This window comes from Amphiura filiformis, chromosome 5 (assembly GCF_039555335.1).
Source record: "Amphiura filiformis chromosome 5, Afil_fr2py, whole genome shotgun sequence".
NCBI classification, from domain to species: domain Eukaryota; kingdom Metazoa; phylum Echinodermata; class Ophiuroidea; order Amphilepidida; family Amphiuridae; genus Amphiura; species Amphiura filiformis.
In genome coordinates, this window is record NC_092632.1 from 33,594,182 (window position 1) to 33,617,307 (window position 23,126).

Here is a 23,126-nt window from a genome sequence, read left to right on the forward strand (position 1 = left end):
TGAATCAGTTACCTGTATCCTGCCATGTATAAGGTGTTTCTGAGAGATTGGTACTGATGCTAGTTTAGGTTCATTTGCCTACATGCAAAATCATCAAATTTACACAAATTTTCAAAATAAAAGCCATTTTTGTCCATGGATGATTAACTATTAAATACACAGAGCCTACATGATGTTAGAAGAAATTGTTGTGTTTCCTAAACAACAAAAGTTAATTCAATGATGTTAGGATACTATTGGTAAACCGGACTAAACCTCCATACTTTGTGTTTAAAAGTTTAGATATTTATCCTTGCAAGTAAGCTAAGGAACCCAAATTTCTCATCTATACTACTTGCTTTATTTATTATTGTACATATAATTTACTGAATAACTGAAAGTCACAATATAGATTATTTGTGAAAAGTCACTTATATAATGAAAAACTTAATTTATAGAAAGACATTTTCTATTAGTTTACTTATTACAATTAAAATAACTGCTGAAAGTTACAAATTATTTCCACCATCCAGTTAGAAATAATAGAAAGACACTGCTTTCAATATCAAATGAGGCATATTATTACGATCAATTTATTTGTCAAAGAATATGACATAGGCAACCAATTATAAGAAATATATTTATTCACTGAAGTTTAGTACTGGACGACACATACTAATTAAGGACGGAGCTTTGTTTGGTCATTTAGTGTAATGCACTTGGAATACATTTATAATTCAAATGGAATGTCTGATGAAACAATTACATGGATAAAACAGTTTTTTTACAATTAAGTCCAATTAAGTAGAATACTATATTTTGATGAATCCAAGTGTGTGAAAATATTGGATCCAAAACATAATAACAATGATGATAAAATTGGATGCTTTACGTCCAATATTTATTGATCTCGCTATGAGTTTTGAAAATTGGAACTCAACTAGATCTCATCTTATATTTAAAACTCATAGTGAGGCCAACAAATATGGGCTTAATAATTGATCTAATTTTATATCAAACTTCTCATTTTAGAGATTCAACATATTGAGCCAAGAACAATAAAATTACATGATTAAATTTTAAGCATTGGACCATTCTAGCCAAACTGATATTCTGAACCTTTTTTGATTGTACTAGTTTCAGTTAATACTACAGTCAGCCATCTTGGTACACTCCCCATCACATCCTTATCATCTGGTTACTTGTATCTAGGCCTGTGTTTTCTCCACCATACACCACACACACATCTCATTCCATCCTGACCCTCGTTGTCACAGACCCCTACAAGACTAGGGTCAAAACTTCCATCAATGTCTTATCACTGTAGCCTGAAGGGTACCTGCATTTATCATACATGTAAAAGAAAATACAAGAACATAGAGGTTATAAACTCACAGAGAAAAAATAACTAGGCTGCGTGTTAAACCGCAACTGTCATATTTTTTGCACATAACATAGCCAATATGAAGCAGACCATGGAAAAACACAACTTGATGATATGGTTCTACAGTCCATGATAAAACCATCCAAATCAGAATAGCTGCTTCATATTTAATTGACATATGGGGGGGGGGGGCACTATTTTGCCAATGCGGGATTATAATTTATAAAATAAGTGAACAAAGAATTAGGGTACCATGCCAATTGACTGATTTTTTCATATCATGGGTTACACCAATGGTTATTTGGAAGACAAAAAATGTCATACGGTGAAACCAAATTGCTTGTCTGTGTTGTGTAGATGATACTTTATTTTTGGGGGCTGAGGGCAATTTTTCATCTTACTAGTACTCCCCAGACCACTAAGTGGGGGAAGGGAAAGTCCCATGAACATTTTTGCCTCTGTGTTTGCTTTTCATACAAGGCAGCTCTCTGAAAATGATGATACAATAACCATCACTGCAATATGATATTATGCTGCAGGTAAAACCATAACCCCAGGGTTATGAGGCAGCTATCAAATAATGGCTAGTGTGTGGTTTTGTGTGTGCTTAGGGTAGGCTTGCATCATTTTAGTAAATAAGCAAAACATAAACCAAAAAAACCACCTAAAGTACATTGTATGTTGGGCATGTAATTATATGTAATGAGGTAACTGTAATTATAAGTTTGCAATTGCTATAATAAACTTGTAGAGAGCAGATACCCTATCTATCAAAAAATGTCAAATTGGCCATATCTACTTCTAATACATAACACATGACTGTATCATTATGATCATTGACATCAGACCGGCTAGTTCTTCAGCTGTACAGCATACATTCCCATATTTTATAGGCATAGATCATGTTGATTGGTTTGTAATCTTTTGAAACTTGTACTGTATTGCTAGAAATTTTAACGAGGTTTTTATTTTTTTAGAACCACAAATTTAAAAGCCCAAAAATATTTTTGACCATATGCTTTTTACCCCTCAAAAAATATCTCGCTATACATGACTAATATTGCACCATATTTTTAGTAGGGGAGTTATTCAATAGAGGGAGGAAATCAGATAACTGGCTCTACAGTATAGCTATACAAATCCAAGATCATGGACAAGTTTAACATCTTCAATTACTAACTCATGTGATAGTAAAAATTCCATTAATACTTTGCACTGAGACCAGGCATCTTAATATACCCAGATATGAGAGTATTATAGACATGATGATATAGTGTGGCATCACCAGAAGTGTTATTCCATTTTCATCATGGATTCTTTTCTGACATGATTAAAGCACTACAGTCTCTGATTAAAGAGAAGTAATACCACAGATAGCGATATCCATGTAATAAATAAACTAACAGACCCTAGGCGGGCGGGCAAGACCTGGCCAGCTATCAAACCAGTCTAGTCAGTCAGCCAGGCGGGGTTCAAGCTATTTAACACCACTTACAATATACAAATATACCTTAAGTGTCTGGCATATTAGATGGCAGTATGGGGCCCCAGCCAGGAAAGGAAGGGGTATCTATCTGTTTTTATCTCTCACCAAGTACGCTTATTGAAACTAATACAATGCTGTAATTCTGAGAAATGGGATTTCCATTCAAAAGGTCCAGAATGTCAGCATTTCATAACTTAAGTCTCATATCCTGCAACTGAAGAAGGTCAAATCTCCTTTAGAATTACAAACCTTTTAACATGACAACATAGGGAACGTACAAGAAGCACATATTTTGAGACCAGTAACCATAGACCCGTAATCATAGGGTCGCGAGTTCGAGTCACATAGCGATGAACTTGACTATTGTGTCCTTGGGCAAGTTACTCCTGTTTACTTAGCTTTACCAATTCCGCAATTGGTATCCACTTATGCTGGGAGGTAAGCAGACTTGTTGTGAACATTATAGGCCTACACAGGTCTAGTCCCATGTCGCTTAATAAAAGAGAGATTGGCATTCTAGCCTGTAAACACAGGCATGAAGCTTTACCTTAAGACCCAAACACCTTTTTCTTAAAAAGGATAGAGTTCACCTCAAATTGTTACAGATTTCTCACCTGAAAAAGAGTGACTAAAGGACCAGTCACCTTTTAATTTAAATAAACAATATAAATTTGATAGTTGTAAACTTGTAGATGTTTACAATATTCTTGTGAATGGTCTAAATAAAGGCAACCCTACTCCTACACATTGGAAACCAAAAGTCAGTTTGTCTAATGCAATGCGGTATTAACACCCAACCTGAGACACAGCAGACAGTAAATTGGCATCAAAACAAATGGATACACCTCAAGATTAAATACCAACTTAATTGAATCATTTTATTCTGATTGATTTGTGATATTTGCGTAGGACCAAGTGTCTGGTCTCTTACACTTATAATGATTATCCTTTATTTGGATAATAAGCAGGCATTTGGGCATCACTACAAAAATGAGAGAATGAATAGAAGACTGACTACAGCTCATTAGTCTGAATGGTCATTGGTCTGAAAATCTAGTAGGAGACATTATGAGCCCCAATTCACACTGTAACCCTTTACCTAATCTATGACCCTAATCCTAACCTAACCCTATCTATATATAACACTAACCCCAACCTTAATCCTAACCCTATTCCAAAAATGCCCTAATCCCTAACTTTAATGTTTTTGGACTAATGGCCCTTTTGACTAATGAGTCTTCTCTGGAGCTACATGCAAACTACTCACTGACTATAAATAAGAGTTGGTGTTTGAACCTGACACTATCTAGCATGCTGAGGGTTCGGCACTCGTCCAACCCACCAAGTTTTGTTTGTTTTCCCACGATTTTTCCACCAATGATGCCTATTTGCTTTCATCAAAACTTTCATACCAAAATGATCACTAACTTTTTAAAAATCGGGCAAAGATTAGTTATACAGACTTCAATTCCACACTTAAAATTGAACTAGCCAAACTTAAAATTAAACAAATAATATTCATTATATCATTACTATCATCACTACCATCATCATCATTGGCCCCCTTGTTGTTCAGGGCATCATCTCCGACTCTTGAGTCTCATCAGGCAAGAGGTCATCGCGGCCAACTGTCTGACATTTCGGGCAACGATTAGTAGTTGCCTGGGATGATGACATGTAACCAGCTGCTAAACATTTTATCAAGATGCGCGACCATCTATATTGTGTACTATACATCTCACCTCAAGACAATCTAAAAAGGCGCAACTACCGATAGCTGCCTCATTTGGGAATACTGACTACATCATTGTAATCAACAAGATTGCCCATGTTGTTACTAATCACATGCTGTATTCTCTCTTAATGCTCCCCTCTAATAAATGCTCCACATATTTTTTAAAGTAAAAGTGACCGAAATATAGAAATTGCCCTGCCACAGCTAGCATGCAGGTAAGCTTAAAACTAGCATTTGTCGGGTGTCGAACACTGAATTAACGGAACCGAGAGTTATTTGTGATAAAATTAGAATTTAAACATTAAAAAATGAAACCGAGGAAAGCCTTCTCATGACTAAATTAATGTGATGAGGTCTTTTCCCCAAATTGCTCCTGATGTCTTTTTTTATTAAAAAGATCTTTTTAGACAATTGCTGCATCTGACGTAGTGGTTCTGAAGTGGTTGTGAATGAAACTATAAAGTTGCACCATATTACTCTGCTCACACACAAAAACCTAGTACACTTGCCTTGTGAAGCCTATTCATGCAAGCGAACTGCTCTTTGTTTGTATTCAGAGGCCTTTCTAGAAAAATGTTTGGTATCTTCACACTGTAAATGGCAATTCATCATTTAGCCCTATCCTAAAACATAACCCTAAACCCCCCCATTATATTGCCTAGTACTAACCTAAAACCATGGACCTAAACTACAAATGCAAGAGTACATGTATGTCCAGGACAGATGTCAAGTGGATGAAATAGCAGCAGATATCGGTGATGCAATGGATTCAAAGTGTCAGGCAGGTATTGCACATACTGTCTTGAAGCACATGTAAATGCACATCAAGATTTCTTTTGCCTTCCTACTCAAGCTGGTTCTCTCTGATTACAATATGACAATTCCTACTGTGTTAACTGCATCATAGTTAAAGAGAAATGTCTACTACATAAGGTACTAAAATCCCTGGTCCGATAATCAGTCAGAAAATTATCTCACTTGTCTACAAATATGTTATCTTTTTATCAATAATAAATGAGAGTTATCCCTATCATTTGATAAAATGGCAATGTTTGCTGGTAAGTCGATAACCAAGAATATGGCTAAATTTGTATCAATTTCAGCTTAATATAATATAGTGTGTTTTCTTGAGCTATGCTTGGATGGGTTTTTGAATGAACACAGCGTGACAAACGCCCACATTCCCGCTGATCAACCAATGACAATGCACCCACAGGGATGCAGCAGACATGTTTAAACTAGCATTATTAATAAATCAACATAGTACATACTAACATCTATATATAATGAACAAAGTCCAAATATAATGTTAGCAAAAAGAAAATCCATCAAAATTTCAAGTTTCAATCTTTCCATCATATCCATCACTACTCCTCCCACTGGCCAATCAAGATGTCCAACAGATCATTGAGATGAGAACTTGGCTCATGAATACCTCTTTTCTTGTTTATCCTATGATCTAGTTCAAGGTATTTAAATGTTAAGCCCTCTCATATTGGCATAATATAACTAAGATTATTGGACTTTGAAGGGACCCAGACAGGTGACAGACATACAAGTAAATATGACGTCTTGATTTCATTCTATAGAGTAGGTTCAAAAGTGAGCAAAAGGACATACAGCTTTGTTAGAGAAACAAGCCTAAAACAAGCTAGGCTAGCTCTACAGTGAATTTGGTCTAAGCGTAACTTGGAACTGTAAGACATTTGTTTGCTTACCTGAACAAATTATTTGTCAGAATTATCTCTAAAATTATTTTTCCTGCTATTATACTATACATCAATACCCATACATTAATTTTTCAGCTTTGATGCAGATATCAGAATTGTACAACTTATTTTTCTCTGAAAACAATGCCTTTTCTGAAACAAGAAATTAAAAAATATCTTGATCTTTAACATTTCTAAAACTCAGGGTGTGGTAATCATAATGATGCCAATGAAATGTACACCTGGTTATCTGTCAATTTTAAGCATGAAATTTTTTCTTGCGTTCTCAACTTCCAAAACTACTTTAGTAGGCAACTTTTGTTGCGATGCTACCATGAATTTTAAAAGCAGACTACATGTAGTGTGCATCACATGAAATTCATAAGAAAATGTAGTATGCTAATGCTTAATAGATTGCACATCACATGCTGGTCATGTGCAGCATATCTTAAATGGAAATGTTATCATAACATATGACATGGTGAGAACTGTGCGTGCAACTCTTTTTAGTTTGAGTGCTTTGCACTACGCAGAAATAAAGGCAACAAAAAAGAACACAAAATTGCTGATTTTTATTTTCTTACCAATCTGTTTTCTCAGGTATAGGGATCAGAATCAGCAACTTTTAAGTAATTTCTTATTTAAATGTGTCATATTTATGTGACCTTTGATATCAATTATACTAAATTACATATAACCAGACTAAATTCTCACAATTTATACATGATTCAAACCATTATGAGATGAATTATTGGTAAGCTTTTTTTTTTTTGTTTTGAATTGGGGCATGTTTCCCATCATAAATTTCCTGATGATTGTATGGAAAGGAGGGAGGGGGGGGGGGGAGAACTCAGAGCAACAAAGACCTATGTCCATTAGCTCCGCTGGGTAATGTTATTAACAAGCATGATTGCATTGATATACAACATTACTCCTTGATATCATGATACGCAGCAGAACTAATCTTAACCCTAACATCTTCAGGGTAGTTTGGTCGCAGGTGCCTCATGTGCTGCTCATGCTTGGCCATGCTGAAGGGGAGATACCCAGGCTGTAAAGATCCATGCAATGTCATGAGAGACGTTGTGACTGGAATGGGATGGTTTCCGGGATCAAAGCATTCATCCCACCATCACCGCCTGTCCCAAGTTGGGGGCAGATGGAGCAGAGCATGCTGAGAGAACTGACAACAGGATTTAGTTCACCTTCAAGATTTCATGTTGTGAAGAAACATGAATGCAGATCAAGTCAGGCAGTGGTCAACCAGACATGGTTTACAATCTACGATGAAAGTAAAATGATATCAAACCTTTCAAAGTGACATTCAAAAAGTTTTTCATATCTATAATTTCCTACCTGTATTATAAGATGGCCTGGAATACCCTGTCATGTTGTTGTACTTCACACCACCATAAAAAACATGTGATGGTCCTTGTGGTTCTTGGGTTGTTCTGCAAGGAAAAAATCAAACATTTTAGATATTAATTAGTTAAGATTCTGTATACCAGAGAACATATAATTGTTTTCTTTCATAGCAATGGACTGGGAGGAGTTGAATTCTGAACGCTGCATGACCATGTCACTGAAATATTCTGGAATGGTTTTGCTTATGGGGAGCGAGTAATTGTGTGATTGCTTTGGAACGATTCCATAACATGTATGCACAAAACACAGACACAGGGGCACACAACAAGATAGCTAGCCAGCTAGCTCAGTCAGAAAGATACGCAGACAGAGACGGACACATGGCCGCAGCAAGCGGGGCGGCCGGGGATGCCACCCCCGCCTCACTTTTGAGAAATTTGTTATGTTACACCCCCTATGTGTGCAGGCATTCAAAGAGTGTGTGTGTATAAGCGTGTGTCTGTCCCTGCATTTAAAGTGAGGACAAGAGTGAGTTTCACACATTCAAAGTGAGGACATTTTTCACAGTGAGAACATCTCTGAATAGCACATACAAAGAGAGGAAATCGCCCATACCTCCCCTATACCCCCACATAAAGAGTGTCATCCAGTGCACCTATTCACAAAGCGAGGACTGGGATTTTGTTTTCGCTATGCCGAAATGTCTATGGTGGGAAACTATATCTTGCCCTCACTTTGAATGACTTTGTTAATGCAAACATGCACACATATCAAGGTGTACAAAGAGTATCCCATATCAAACAAGCCTCCTCCAGTCCAGACTTCGCATTATCCTTCCTAATTCTAACATTAAACCACCCTTAGTGAAACTTGGTGAGATACCCTAAAACATGACACCTTGATTTCTAAAAATACATGACATCACAATCCATTCCTTTGAAAAAACCATAGATAATAGCGCTAATAATAGTTTGGGTATGAGTGGGCAGGTAGCCCATGCAGGCTGTCAGCCCCTGTGACTTTACATTAATACACCTGGGTTAACTACTCCTCCAGTCCAGACAACTAATTTCTCATTTATACTAATATTAATAAATGAGCACAGTTGGATAAATACACCAGACATACTACATATTTGGGCGTAATTTTAATAAAATTGTTGTATTAACTTTCTTTCAATGGAAATCATGAAGTTCCATCAACTCCCTAGGTTTCAGATTCCTGCCTAATTTCCCCCTCTTTTAAACTAAAACAGATCAAAGATGTTAGATTGGGCAGACAACAGCGTGTATGCGTAGGATGCTTCTTGACAGTTGTTGAGAGCATAATACAACAATTAGGGCTCCTTGTGAACTCCCGAAAAACTCTTCCAAATTTATAGAACGGGAAATAATGGGTGTCACTTTATTCTGTGTGGGATTAAATCCATATGTTGATAGAAGACACCATATGTTCTGAAACATGAATGAAGCTAGGTATACTGCCAAATATAGCATATAATCACACACACGATACATGATATGGTCATGCAAACTATTAGAATTGTCTAAATATTTTGATATTTCTTTGATTTGTTTCTGTCAGCATATCAATCTTTGTACACCCCTGATAGATGGTGCTACTATAATGGCAACATACAATGTATATCTCTCTGTTTGAACCATACATGCCCTCAAATCATGCAGTTTATTTAACTTTAGTAGATGATTCAGAGCGTGATTCAATGTATATGGAAGGTTTGTAGGATGAAAACTATGTGGCAGTAACATTTTGTTGTTACTGCCACATAGTTTTCATAGTTATTAAAATAACTATTAAGCAAAAGTTTTGGTTTATGACTGCTCAAAGATAAACTGTGTTAAGTCATTGGGTTCAAACCAGTGCAAAAGTTCTTTTTTTGTATACAAGTATGTGACACATAGATGAAATGAATGCCAAATTTGAAGATATCACAAAAGAATTTGTCCTATTTATTTAAAAAAAAAACCTCAAGACATAAGGAATTTATGTTCTTCTGTTATCTTATCAAGCTGAAATTAAATTTGAATAAAAGCAACTTTAGCTGCATTAATTATTACATTATATTCATTGCATAAAGTTTGGTGTCAGACTATATGAGCTTGGCCTGGTGGTCCTTGTACATGGAATTGTTAACAATCTTGTTACACAGGTAGCAACCTGTTTTCACACATAAGATACCTGACATAACTGACTCCTAGGGAGGCGTGAGCACCAATTCTGCCCCACTGCGATTGACGATATTCCGTTACAAATTTCACAGCACCAAAATAAATTTATGAAGTGGGTTTGTAATATGTTGAATTGCTGATGCAAAGGTGCATGATGATATTAGCACTTAACCCAATTAGTTATGACGGTAACTTTAACAGGAATACCTGGCAAGGTGGAGAAAGTTGTGATCAGGTAACAATGTACAGTTTGACTTGGGCTTGGTTGGAGATGATCTTTTGTCAATAACTACAACCTAATATCCACTGTCTGAGTACACAACAACAACAACAGGATAGAATACTGACCTATATATTGGTAAAATGAGGCAACTGACTTGAGCGATTTTTAGTGACTTGACTACCAAATGACTTCACTTGACCTGAATATTTGGTGACTTCCTACAGTCCTGCTTTAATTGTGTTATTGTTGATGCTATTCCTTTATATTTTTCACAGCACCCACCAAAATAAAGTGTATGAAGTGGGTTTGTAATATATGCATGAAGATATAATTATTAGTTATCAGAGATGCCAATGGGTTATGAAAAAAAAATCAGAAATTTGCGAACGTAGGGAGCGAAGCGACCGAAGTATCGCCTCCACGGCCGGGGGTCCAGGGGCCCGCTTAAGGGCCCTTGGTGGGTGGGGGTTGAGGGGGCGAAGCGCCCCAAAGCCAGAGGGTTTCTACACATTTTACACTGCAGGAGACACCATTTCTGAGGGTAAAATTACATTCAAATGGATTAAAAAATAAAGAAAAAATAAAAAAACAAGCCTAGATAGCAGTATTGAAGACTATCTATTATACATGTAATATTCTTCAAGGCTTGTTTTCTCAAAATTATACCATAAAATATGCAAATTAGGTACCTAAGCCCAGGCAATTTTAGCAGAATTAGCACCCCTAAAGGCCATTTTTAACATAAAAACCAGTTTTAGACTTTTTTGAAAAAAAATGCTTCCTTCATCCCAAAAAAAGTGGTTTTAAATGTTCAGTTTCCTATACTTTTGTACATGAGAGACCATTTTCCAAAGTATTTTTTGGCCTAATAACATGGCCTACATGGCTGAAATGGATATATATAATGCGTAATATAAAACGATGATTCATCAAATTTTTTACCCCCCCCTATTTTTTGGTTAAATTTTCAAAAAATATTTTTGGCCAAAAAAGCAAGTTATATGCCCTAAATTACTGTAGCAGTATTTCTATGGTTTCCAACCTTGAATAACAAGTAATTTAGGGTCTATAACTTGCTTTTCTGGCCAAAAATTTTTTTGAAAATTTAATTTTTTTTTTTTTTTTTTTTTAGAAAATCTGATTTTTTTTGGAAAAATACAAAAAAATCGGAATTCCGATTTAAATCGGAAGATTGGCATCTCTGAGTTATGATGAGACAGGAATGTCTGGCAAGGTGGAGAAAGCTGCATGTCGGATACCAATTGAGATTGTCAATAACTACAACCTGATACCCACTGTCTGAGTACACAACAGGATAGAAACTGACCTTAGGGACGCACCATTAGATTCTCGGGGGTAGGAAGTTGGGGTCGGGGAAGTTTTTTTTTTTAATTTCATGCATTTATACACAGTTAGGTGGGGGAATTTTTTATTTTTTTTAGTGTTAGTGGGGAATTTTTTTTTTTTGCTCATGTAGTGGGGAAGTTGTTTTTTTCAAAACTTCCTACCCCCTCCCGAGAATCTAATGGTGCGCCCCTTATTGGTAAAATGAGCAGGGAAAAATAAAATTTTTGTTTGGGGCACAGACGGAAAAAAAATTGCAGTTGCATCATACAAGACATATACCAGTTTTGGTTTTTAGAGAGACTGATTATGTCTTGATTTGTTTTTTCATAAACCGGCAAATTGTATTCCTCTTTCTAGTTGGGGAATAAAGTTTATAAATGAATGAATGAATGCTATTATAAAGTAGGGGGCAAAGCAATGTTGCAATAACACTAGTCGACCCTTGGCATGAACTTAGTAGTTAAGACTGGATCCTAAAGAAAGAAAAGTTTTCCCATAAGAATTAGACAAGAATGAAATGATAAAGGATGCTGCACTGGATCAAGGCCATAGCATCTTGAATATTCCAGATGAACATGTGCTGAATTGAACAAATCTTCCGGTTCTTCACCTCTTTCTGTCTTGTTCACTTTGGATACATCAAGATGCATGGGAGATGCTTCCTGCTGCATGCCAATTTTAGACATCTAAAATGTTCCACATTTTCAAAAAGGCTACTGCATATAAAGCGCTTATTTTCAAGAAGATAATTTTTCATGATTTTGGGCACTGACAGGGGATCTTTGTGCATGTTGCTATCGCACAAAATTCATGCATCAACATTATTACATGGCAACAGTTCATATATTCACAACTTAACTTCTGTTTGCAAAATTCATGAAAATAAAACTGTCATGAAAATTGCTGCTTATACAGTTCTTCATTTTTAACATTTTCAAATCCGACACTGGGTTATAATAATCACATATCGAACATGACAGGCACTTGATGGTAGATCATATTAGTGTCACATTCTCTGATTAGGATTAACATTCTTACACAGCATTTATGTGTTAAACATGCTTAAATGTGCCCTGTATGACCATACTTGGTTCACACAGTTACATATGGTAAGTCAATTTAATTTAGGAAAGTATTTTATACAATAACCAATGAGAAAATGATTTCTGATGTAAAATGTTGAAGTATATCATGCCATGATTTCAAACAGGAGAATGCAGATTGCAATTCATGTTGGGACTCCAAAACAAAATATGGTTGAAGAACAGAGAAAGATAAAAATAGATAAATAAATGAGCACATACCAAAAAAAACACAAGAAAAAACAAGAAAAAAAAAAATAAATAAACAAACAAACAAACAAACAAACAAACAAACAAACAAACAAACAAACAAACAAACAAACAATAAATAAACAAACAAACAAATAAATAAATAAATAAATAGGAATGAATGAATCAAAATGATTGGACAAATGAACAAATGATGAATGAACAAACAAATGAATTAAAATGAAAAACAAGTAAGTCTGAGAGGTGAATGACTTGACAATATACCGTTATGTCTGCAAAAATGTCTAGTCCTCAATTTGCTAACTTCCTCTCTACCAGTTGTCATGACAGAGGCCAAAAGTACCATTCTGGCAATGTACTTTGAAATGCTTCTTCAAATTATCCTCAATTATAATTCAAATCCAATACAGCATCCAATGTCCTGCTAAATGGACTGCCTGTTTGTGCAATGCAATAGGTATGCGTATGTGTTTGCCGGCAAACGAGGACACACACAAGATTTTTCACTCTAAACTGCGGACTTACCTCCAACCTTGAGCGATATTTGCTCAAAACCGCAGACCATACGTGTAAAAACTACAGTTCGCAGTTGATACCTAAAATTCTATTTCGTATTATACACAAAAAACCCGCCATTTTAGTCCACGGTTAGGCGATGAAAACACCACACACACACACACATCCGCGGTAGTAGATAGCAATATACAGTGTCCACAGTTGGCGGCAAACTCACACTGGGGTGTGTCTTATTTGTGTGATATGTTTAAATTTGTGTGAAGAATAACTAAACTACACAAGAATAAATTCATCTCTGATGGTAAAGCATGAAATGTTTATGCCACTCAAATAATTGTGCTTTACATAATATATGAATTTTGCCATCCCTCAATTCCCTCAGCATGCTTTTGGTTGGTTTATGTATTCGGTGGTGTTCCAGTTAGTGAAGAGGCAAGAGGTGGGGTATCGGTCTCAAGGGTGTGGCAAGGGGCAAAACGAGCGGGCACACACTGCGACATGTTCCGGGGACATGTTGAGGGGGGACTGGGAGGTGCTTGTCCAGGGCAAGGTTGCTGGTTGCAATTTATGACATGGGTGGGCAACTAGCAGGCCTTCCTTTTGTTTATCTAGGTTTGTCTTGCAAGCGCTATTTAATATTCCACAAAGCGTGTATGTAAATTCTGTTAAATGTTTTGTTTAAATTTCTGAGGGTCACTTTTTGGACATGACATGGTGCTCCATAACCCTAAAATCCTCTGTGGTTTGCTTTGAGGTATTGTGTTCTCCGCCCCGCTGAAGGGGATGCACTCAGGCTGTAGTATACTGGAGAAAATTCAAAAATTGCAAATGGAAGGAGGAAAAATCATGAGGAACCAAAGTTACACAAGACTTTATTAAAGTCAAAGACATCATGGCAACTGATGGGGTACTTATAATAAGTGCCATACAATCAGTGTGTCTGGTGACATTTGGTACAAGACATAGTTACCAAAAATTGTGCATATTATTTTGTTCACTACTAGAGTGAAGTCCACCATGCTTCTCAACCAGGCACAGTATACAATCCAATGACAACTGACATTCTTATAATAACTTCCCCATCATGCACTTTGGTCAACAAAGTCATTGACCATAAGAACAAAGCATTCTGGGCGCCAACAACAATTATTACATTTAAAAACAGTTCAATCATGTGTAAATAATGCAATTTGTATCGATATCTGATAACATTCTTGACAACATTTAGTAAGTAAGCAGGTTCATGACTTAATGTGGCAGTCAAAGTTGAAGATAAAAATCTTGCTGAGTTCTACAGTAATCCAGGAGGTCAATATCCTTTGGTGAGGTGTTGCCATGGAAACGCACCAAATAATACAGCGTTTTTGTGGGAGTTGGCGCAAATATGGTTCATCATCATTTCCTACAAATAAAAACATGATTGTGGGAACAGGTGAAACATTATTTTTTCGCATCATTTTAACAAAATAGATATTAGGTATCTCTTGTTAGCTGACTTTGACAAAATATTTAGGCCTATATTGTGTGCACCCCTGAAATAATTAGGGTGCCCAAAATGTAGCTATGATAAAATCAGATAAGTACCTTGCAGTGGCCTTAAATATTCATTTCATTACATGGCTGATTTTAATTCTTCAGTTTATTTAGAAGAAACTTTAATATCACTACTGACAAGATGACAGTTGCTGTTAGAACAAAAACGATTTGATATGGTCAAACTCTAGACTAGCTGTGTCCATGCGGTGTCAGTGGTACCAAAATCATATTTGGACCAGTTATACCAAACTAACATCATTACTGGGAGGGGTCACTGGCAGACACCCCTTTTCAGGCCTTCATTTTTGTTTTTGAAATTAGCTGCCAGTGCCTTGTTTTTTATCTTCAATGCCCCCCCCCTCTTTTAAAAAAGAAAATTAGGATCCTATATGGACCCACATTTTTCATGTGGCTCCATTTGCACCATCCAGATTATTGTTCTGGGAATCTTACATGTACCAAATCATGCTTCAACCGTATTAATATCCCCATATTTAGTCTTCTACTCAATGACCCTAGGTTTTGTACTGAATGACACTTTTTTTCTACAATTTTATCTTAGAATCAGCCAGATCATTACTGACACTTGCTGGTTTATCACAGAAACTATACCAATATACTGGAGTTATTTCAACCACATATCTTGGAGTCAACCTGACATTTGGAATGTAAGCAGACAGGCAACTATTAGCTCATAATGACATCAATTGACCAATAAAACACTTGATGTTATTTCTGCAATTACTACTCTTGGTGCAATTCTATAACCATTAATGTCCCTACTCAACACATCATATAAGATTTAATGGTATGATTTAATACTTGGCAAATTCTTCTTACACATAGACATTGGCTGATGATATGAGAGCTATACTTTATGAAATACCACTAGCATGAGATATTGTCTAGCAAGATGTTAATATCTTGGTAATGATTAATAACGCTTATGTTTGCTATTAAGTATATGTCACAAACTAAATGAGACAAGATTTGTCAGCTTTAATTTTTGAGTTATTTACAATCTTCACTCTTGTAGTTTAGGTAAGGATGTTTCTATAGTATTCTCCTCCATAATTTATGTTTCCTTTTCTTTGTTGGTCTTTATAGGTTTTGCTGTGCTCATTACTCTACTGGTTAAATGCATCCTGATGCAATGATGCAATTTTTTTACAGTTCTTACTTCAACACACACATTCAAATGTTTGAAATAAGTTTTCTGATGTTTCCTGACTACACAGGCCGTAATAAGATAAGATATACACTTACGTATCATTCACCAAAACTCTATATCCATAGCCAGGCAGGTGTAAAAGACAGAATGCAGAAATGATAGAAACAACAGAAATGAGAAAAAAAATTGCAGGTTGAGGAATTTAAGTGCAAGTTGACAACTAAGAAGCAATATACATGTACATTGATAAAAGAAATCTTTAGTGTTATATTGAGGTATTTGGGATGTTTGTACTTTGAAGTAAGGGAGGGTCATTGAGAGTTCAAATATGGTCAGTTATCAGAATGGACAAATAATAAATCTGTTACAGTAATAAACAACAGCAGGAACAACAAGAAGGAAATTGATAAGCAGGAATTTGTTTTACATCTACTGAAGATAGCACACAATCTTATAGGGTATGTGAAAACATGATCACAGAGTTTATCTATTGATGTATGGCTGTATTTTACCATTATGTAATTATTTATTTATTCTACGTAGCTCTACTCCACACTACTCATGAGCTACGTGTGCAGTGGCACGTTCCTCCATCCACTGGTCACTCCACAGGATATGAAAACTATAACATACCTAAACTACCCAGGGCATGGATAAACTACCCAACTAACAGCACCCATATCAAATTGATGGGCCTCTCTCAAATTCCTTGACTATTAAATGGAGATAATGACAAATGGAGATGATTTAATAGGCTAATATTAGCCAATGACTTCATAATGGCAGGCCATGCCAGGGTTGTAGGCGGCCATTCATCAGCTAGGGGAAGCATCTCATAATCTGTCTGGTGTCCTTCATAAGACTGAGACCTTTGCAATGATATACCTCTATGCATGTTTGCTATTGACATTGATCCCTATACTGTAACTGATCTATAGATGAGTTATCTCATGTATTTCAACTACGAGACACATATTCTATTTGCTTCTACTGTGTCATATCCAATTTGGACACATTATCTCTGGGCTTAGATATGCAAGCTGACGATGCATGCATGGTCAATCTTTCTTACTCTCACTTCCTTGATATTACACAATGCAAAGCATGTATCACTCATACTTTGAACAAATGCACATAAAATTCTAAAAATGCTTACAAGTGATGTACCAGCAGCAAGAGCCATACACCTTTTCAGTAGTTAATCGGAAATAAGTTTAGAAAGATGTTGCATGCTGTAGACAAAAACACCACAACCAATATCACCAACTGGCGATAAGCACGTAGCGTGGCATGATAGATCACACTAATCATGTACCGTGTTGCGCTGACACAGCATATTGGATGCGGCATCCACAGTGGTTGAATACATATTCAAATTGACTGATTGAAAATGTTTTTATAGTTGCACATGATCGGTGTTTTTCGTAAAAAGTCCTCCTGAAAAGGAGGAAGACAAGGTTGCTATATATCTGCACTTACAAGTTAACAATAAAAGTAGTTTTCCAAATAAAGTGTCGGATACGTGCCGTTAGACCATAAAAATATAAATGCTGTGTGATGTTTTGCTAACTTGAAACCGTTGCCTTGTTCAAAGACTTTTGTCTGACACTGCATTTATTTTGTTGGCCTAATGGCAGGTATCCCACACTTTACTTGGAAAACTACTTTTATCTCCTGAAAAGGAGGTGCGCCGATTTTATTTGAAGGGCTATCAATCATTTTCAAGCAATTTGATAAGAGTTATTTATCACTTCCACTGTCAAATATATATTACATTTGACAATAGAAAAAGGGCAAATAATATTGCTATATGATTCTCATATTGTACTGTATAAGTGGTAATTTTCGCGAGGGTTTTATTTTCGCGAATTTCATGATTAGAGCTCCAACTGCGAAAATAACACCTCGTGAATGTATGCAATAATGTATTTTAAGTATAGGAAAGACTGGGCAATCGCGAAGGTAATATTTGCGAAAATGTGTCTCTGATTCCGAATCGCGAAAATAACTGCACGCGAAAATTACCACTTAGGCCTATACAGTAGCACCTCTGATGAAAAAGCTGTCTCCGTCGTTTTCATTTCAACATGACATCAATATACATTCATATCGTCATATATTCTTTCACATTCACATATTTTTTACCTACCACCCGCACTAATTTTTAAACCTTAGAAACCAAATTCAATGTGAAAATGCCTTTGAAATTGCTGGTTAAATAAACAGTATACATAGTTTTTAATGTATTTTTAACCTGGTCCCTGTGGCACATGGTACTTATTTAGAAGTTTTCCCCTTGGGGTATGTTTAACAAAAAGCTTTGTTGTTTTTAATTGGCATGCAACAGTGAAGTAATACAATACCACATCTATGACCATGGCCTCAAAACTATGTACTTCATGATGTAAAAACTAATTCAATTGTTAACCAGCATGTACCTTTTATATTTCCATGTTTCTAAGCAATTTGGAGTATTCCCCGACCATACCCCTATACACATCCACCCACTACATACTGGCCAATATGATTATGATCCTGCACAATTTGATTTGAAGCCAATATGATTATGATCCTGCACAATTTGATTTGAAGCCGGCATAAGTCCATATATCTGACTTGCAATGTTTAACATTTTCTGAAGACAACTGTCGCTCAAAGAGAACAGAAATTTACAAATTTGAGGCAGTATTAATTAACGCACTATCTTACATGAATCAAGGAATTTACATTGATATCCAATCATATATACATAGGCCTACATCTGAATTGCTAAAAGTGAAATATTAAAAATCTACTGAAGACAATTGCAACTCACGGGGCAGGGATTTACACATTTGAGATCAATATTACACTATTGAATCAATTAGGTGTGTTACATTGATACCTAACCCTAAAAGTTGTGAACAATTCAAGTTTGCAAAACCTCATTGCTCAAACAAGCACATTTTAATATTCTGGGAATTTTGCATTCTGGGTTTGAATATTGTGGCTTCTAAATCAGTTGCAGAGTTTTGTGGCTTCTAAATCAGTTGCAGAGTTTTGTGTAAGATTGAATCTTTCTCTTAACTATCCCAAGATAGGATTTTTTTTTCCCGGATTGAATTTATTTAGGCCTATATATAATCAGCGGCAGAACATACAAACCACAAGAAAGTTTCCATTCAGTAGAAGACATGAATGGATTCCTGCAATTCTTTGACCAAAACTTGAACTTCTTTACCGTCAGTGAGGACCTGTGGAGAACAGTATGCATAAGCCACCTGAAGTACCACAAGGGTTGGGCCTCGGGTCCATTGGAGAACCAGCAGCACACCAGCTGTCCATAGTGTAATCACTCTTGCAACTAATTACTCTTGGTGTTGACATTTTTAATTAGGTTTTGTAAACTTTTGCAACAATATCTAGGTTATGAGAACAGTAAAGCAGCTGGTGCAATCAAGTAAAACACTATCATGAAAATGACCAAGATCCGGTTTCAAACTGCTCTTGTGTGAAAACTGGTAGATCACAACTTGAGGTTAATTAACAGTTTCACTTGTGAATACAGTCTAACCTTTCTCATCCAGAATATACATACCTCTCTGTTATCCGCTCATGGGATCTTCATAGAAAAACATCTTTTTAATGCTTTGACACCTTAACCACTTCTCTGTGTGAAGCATTTAGAGGGCATCGAAGTTGCATATAGCACTCAAACACCATCTCTCAGTGTTATTACCCATATTGAGTACATGATTGAGTTATCTTTGGATGTCAAAATTTTGTGTGTCAATGCAGATTTACACATGGTTCACTTATAAAGATTTTGACCATATAAAGGAGCTTGGATTGTACCAGGGTGTTGCACATAAAGCTACAAGGAAGCGTACAATATGTACATCATCTCTTTAGAAGGAGCTAACTTTGTCCAGTAATATTCTTTGATGTACATGAAGGACTCCACCCTGTGACTCACAAGAAACAGTATTCAAATTCAACAATAAGAAATTGCAATTGTCATGCCTAATCCTATCTGAATCTAGATCACACTAAACATTACAAGAGACCTCCGCACAATCATGTTGCAAAGCTGTCTGGCAAGAGCAGTTATCTTTAGGAATCATGACAAGAAATTAGCACGTAGACTAAGTATCCCCAGAGTTATAGTGTCAGAAGGAAGTGCACCCATGAGATGGTGTATTACATTAATGCACGTATAACAGAGCATCTATCATAAGTCATGTACTATCAAAATATTCATGTGAATGATGTAAAATTGCATGTTGTGTATATATAACAGGTCCCACTGGGGGATCTTAATGTATCTTTAAAATCAAAATAATGTGAGATTGATATAAATGTGAAGGCATTTAAACCTACATTTCACATTTAATGTTGCTGACTCTTTGGAAACAGATTGTCACATCAAATGTGTTAAGCGTAACAGCCAGTGTTGATTCTGATACTGTATTCGCCAAAGTGATCTCATTTCCATTGCCATAGTTATTCAACTCCTGTTTAACAATCATAGTTCAAAATTTGACCTCAAGTTATGGGGTAGGAGTATTTGTACCTAATACATTCAGAAGTTATTTTGCATGTGCAAAATCATATTGGAGATAAAGAACTTTGACCTGACAAATGAGAATGTTTGAGGTTCCAGTGATGTGATGTTTATAGGCATTGAAACCATATTGCAAATCATCAGTCTTGTAGTAGTAGCAGCAGCCTACTTTTCAGCAGGTTTTCAAGTCTTGCAGAAACTGTATCAAAGCAGACCTGCATGCAGGCAGACAGACTACACATCCCATCTGGATGCAACCTGTACATAAGCCATAGGTTTAGCCTCATCCACACAGGCATAATTCACAAATATGAATGTCCCTCCACACCTGACCGTAACTTTACAGGTATGAGATCACTATGCCCCATTAAAGTTAAGATCAGTACTTGTACAGTCGTATTACACATACAGTGATCTGTGTCATTAGACATAAGAAAAGACTCATGCCACTAAGAAGGAGGACAGATTTCACCCAAGTTTGGAAGAGGCAGCTAGATAGGTCAATGAAGATCAGATGGTTTCATCTGATCTCCAATCATCACAATCTTCTGGTGTTTGAAAATACTGTTTTCCCTTGCATAGGGAAAGCTATATCAGCATAACATTTTGATTGCTATGTGCACAGGTTTCACATATTTCACGATGTTAAGATGGGTGTCAAAGAGTATTGTAGGACGGTAAACGATAGAATATGAGGGGGAAGCATGTGCGTCTCGTCTCAAATTGAGAGTAACGTCATGTGTGTATTTCGTAGTGGCAGTTTTGAATTGTGCATATTAATCTAATCCCACAGCACAGGCATATTCACACTTGTACAAGGGCGGTTTGTCTACACACTGAGACACATCCACGTAAACGCACAGACGACACCCTCAACTTGAGATGAGCTCTTTCAGGAACTTGAAATCCTTCACTCCCGTTCTTCACACTGTACTCTGTGGGCCTATCTACAACCACCATACAGTTTCAGGTTAGATTGAAGGTTACATCCACTAAGTTGCACCTACAAATTTGGTATCTTTGATAATAATTTGGTAATAAGCATCAATGTGAAGTTGTCTGAAGTTTCCTTTTGAAAAAAATAATTACATCATCAGCCTACAGACTATATAGGACATTTATATGAATACCCAAATTTTCATAAAAATCTGACTGTAGATCTCAATGTTGTTACAATTTGATGGCAGCTTACATTGTAGTATTTTGGTTTGGTATGTGTACAGGAAGGGAGGGTTATCATGGGTGACATATAGCAACATTTCCTTGGAGAGAGATGAATCTGGAAATCATTCCAAGGAAAAGGTGAAATTAGGTCTGGGTAACTCTATGCCACTACCTGACCTACCTGCTATATGAATATGAACAATATCCTAGCAAGAAATGATGGGAACAATTTGAAGGATTTCATACCCAAAAATGATGGCAAGGGTCCTGGGTTGATACTGAGCAATTGAAGAAAATGTTTTTTTAATTACAAAGTTCAAAAAGCTACACAGTGGCATGTGTTTGTCTCACAAATTTTCTCTATTTTAAGGAGAAATCCATTGATAATTATATCTTCTAGAAGATACCTTGTATTACACGAATGTTAGCTTTTTCTAAGTCCCTGAAAAGTTGATGCCTCAATGATATTTAAGATTTTACAGAAAAGATGGATAACCCTTAGTAATTACTAATTATCTCCTGTGCTGTTGATACCCCTGAATTCAACATATGTGTCTTAACTTGGTAAATGGTGAGTATATCATTTGGTGCTACATAAAAAAGGCCGGATTGCCTTTTTTGTGGGGCAATATTAGAGACAAGATGTTTGTTTAGCTTTTTGAACTTTGATACCCTTAATAGTAGTAACAAAGGAGGAAGGGGACATCCCAGACATCCCATCTAGCTTGCAGCATGTAAGGCAATACCTACCTTGCTAACCTCTGTGTACTAACTGGTTTCCTACTTTGTGCAGAGTTTGGTGGGGGCCTTGGTTTTACTGATGACTTGTTGGCCGATGCTGAATGCGCCCTCGAGGATGACGACAGCATGACTGCTGATGAGTGTGAGTTGGAGGCAGAAGCCGCGGCGCTTCGCTGCAGGGCTTCACGCAGAGCGGTAGCACTGGAATGAGCCTGGGCAATCTGTTAGGGATCCAAATAAACAGAAGACAAAGTGGTTAGTTTATTTAACTTTGAATCAAATTTCATATAGCACTTGGAGGGATGGAAAAAGAACCAACAAAACCATGTATTATGAGTGGGAGCCACAGGGTGACTGGAATCACCTGGACTAATGCAAATACAATATGTTGTAATAAGTTAAAATAATACCAGTACATAATATTTAGAAACTCAATATCACAGTGATCTATATCTTGCCAATATCTGATCTGGGTAATTCAAGTGGCATGATATTACTAGGTAATATGAATATCTACCAAATTTCTTCTGCATGTGTGAGTAATTGAATTGTAAATTTGAATTGATGTTGCTGTCACATAAGGTAGGACAGAAGTTGTATTAAGATAGCACTAGCAGATTACTTCAAGACATCATCATACAAATGCATTTTCTTGAAGTCCTATCAAAATTGACTTCCTTAGCATGCATACTTGGCTAACTTTAAAATTGGTTTGCAATCAGCAAAAGGGCAGGTACATTATTCTA

General features: G+C 36.3%; 1 protein-coding gene across 9 annotated transcripts in view; it reads right to left on the reverse strand.

Annotated features, from left to right (window-relative positions):
* Positions 1-948: 948 nt before the first annotated feature.
* The window catches only part of LOC140153011 (tubulin polyglutamylase TTLL5-like), a 181,574-nt gene continuing 159,396 nt past the window's right edge, over positions 949-23,126 (reverse strand). For 6 of the 9 annotated variants that reach the window (XM_072175591.1, XM_072175590.1, XM_072175586.1 and 3 more), the window contains 4 exons: positions 22,390-22,601; positions 16,028-16,045; positions 7,650-7,744; positions 949-1,318 (listed from right to left, as the gene is read on the reverse strand). In XM_072175591.1, the coding sequence (XP_072031692.1) occupies positions 1,287-1,318; positions 7,650-7,744; positions 16,028-16,045; positions 22,390-22,601 (357 nt within the window). In that variant the 3' untranslated portion in view covers positions 949-1,286. Of the gene's footprint in view, positions 1,319-7,649; positions 7,745-16,027; positions 16,046-22,385; positions 22,602-23,126 lie in introns of those variants that run through there. The other 3 variants (XM_072175593.1, XM_072175595.1, XM_072175588.1) reach the window with 2 other exon arrangements.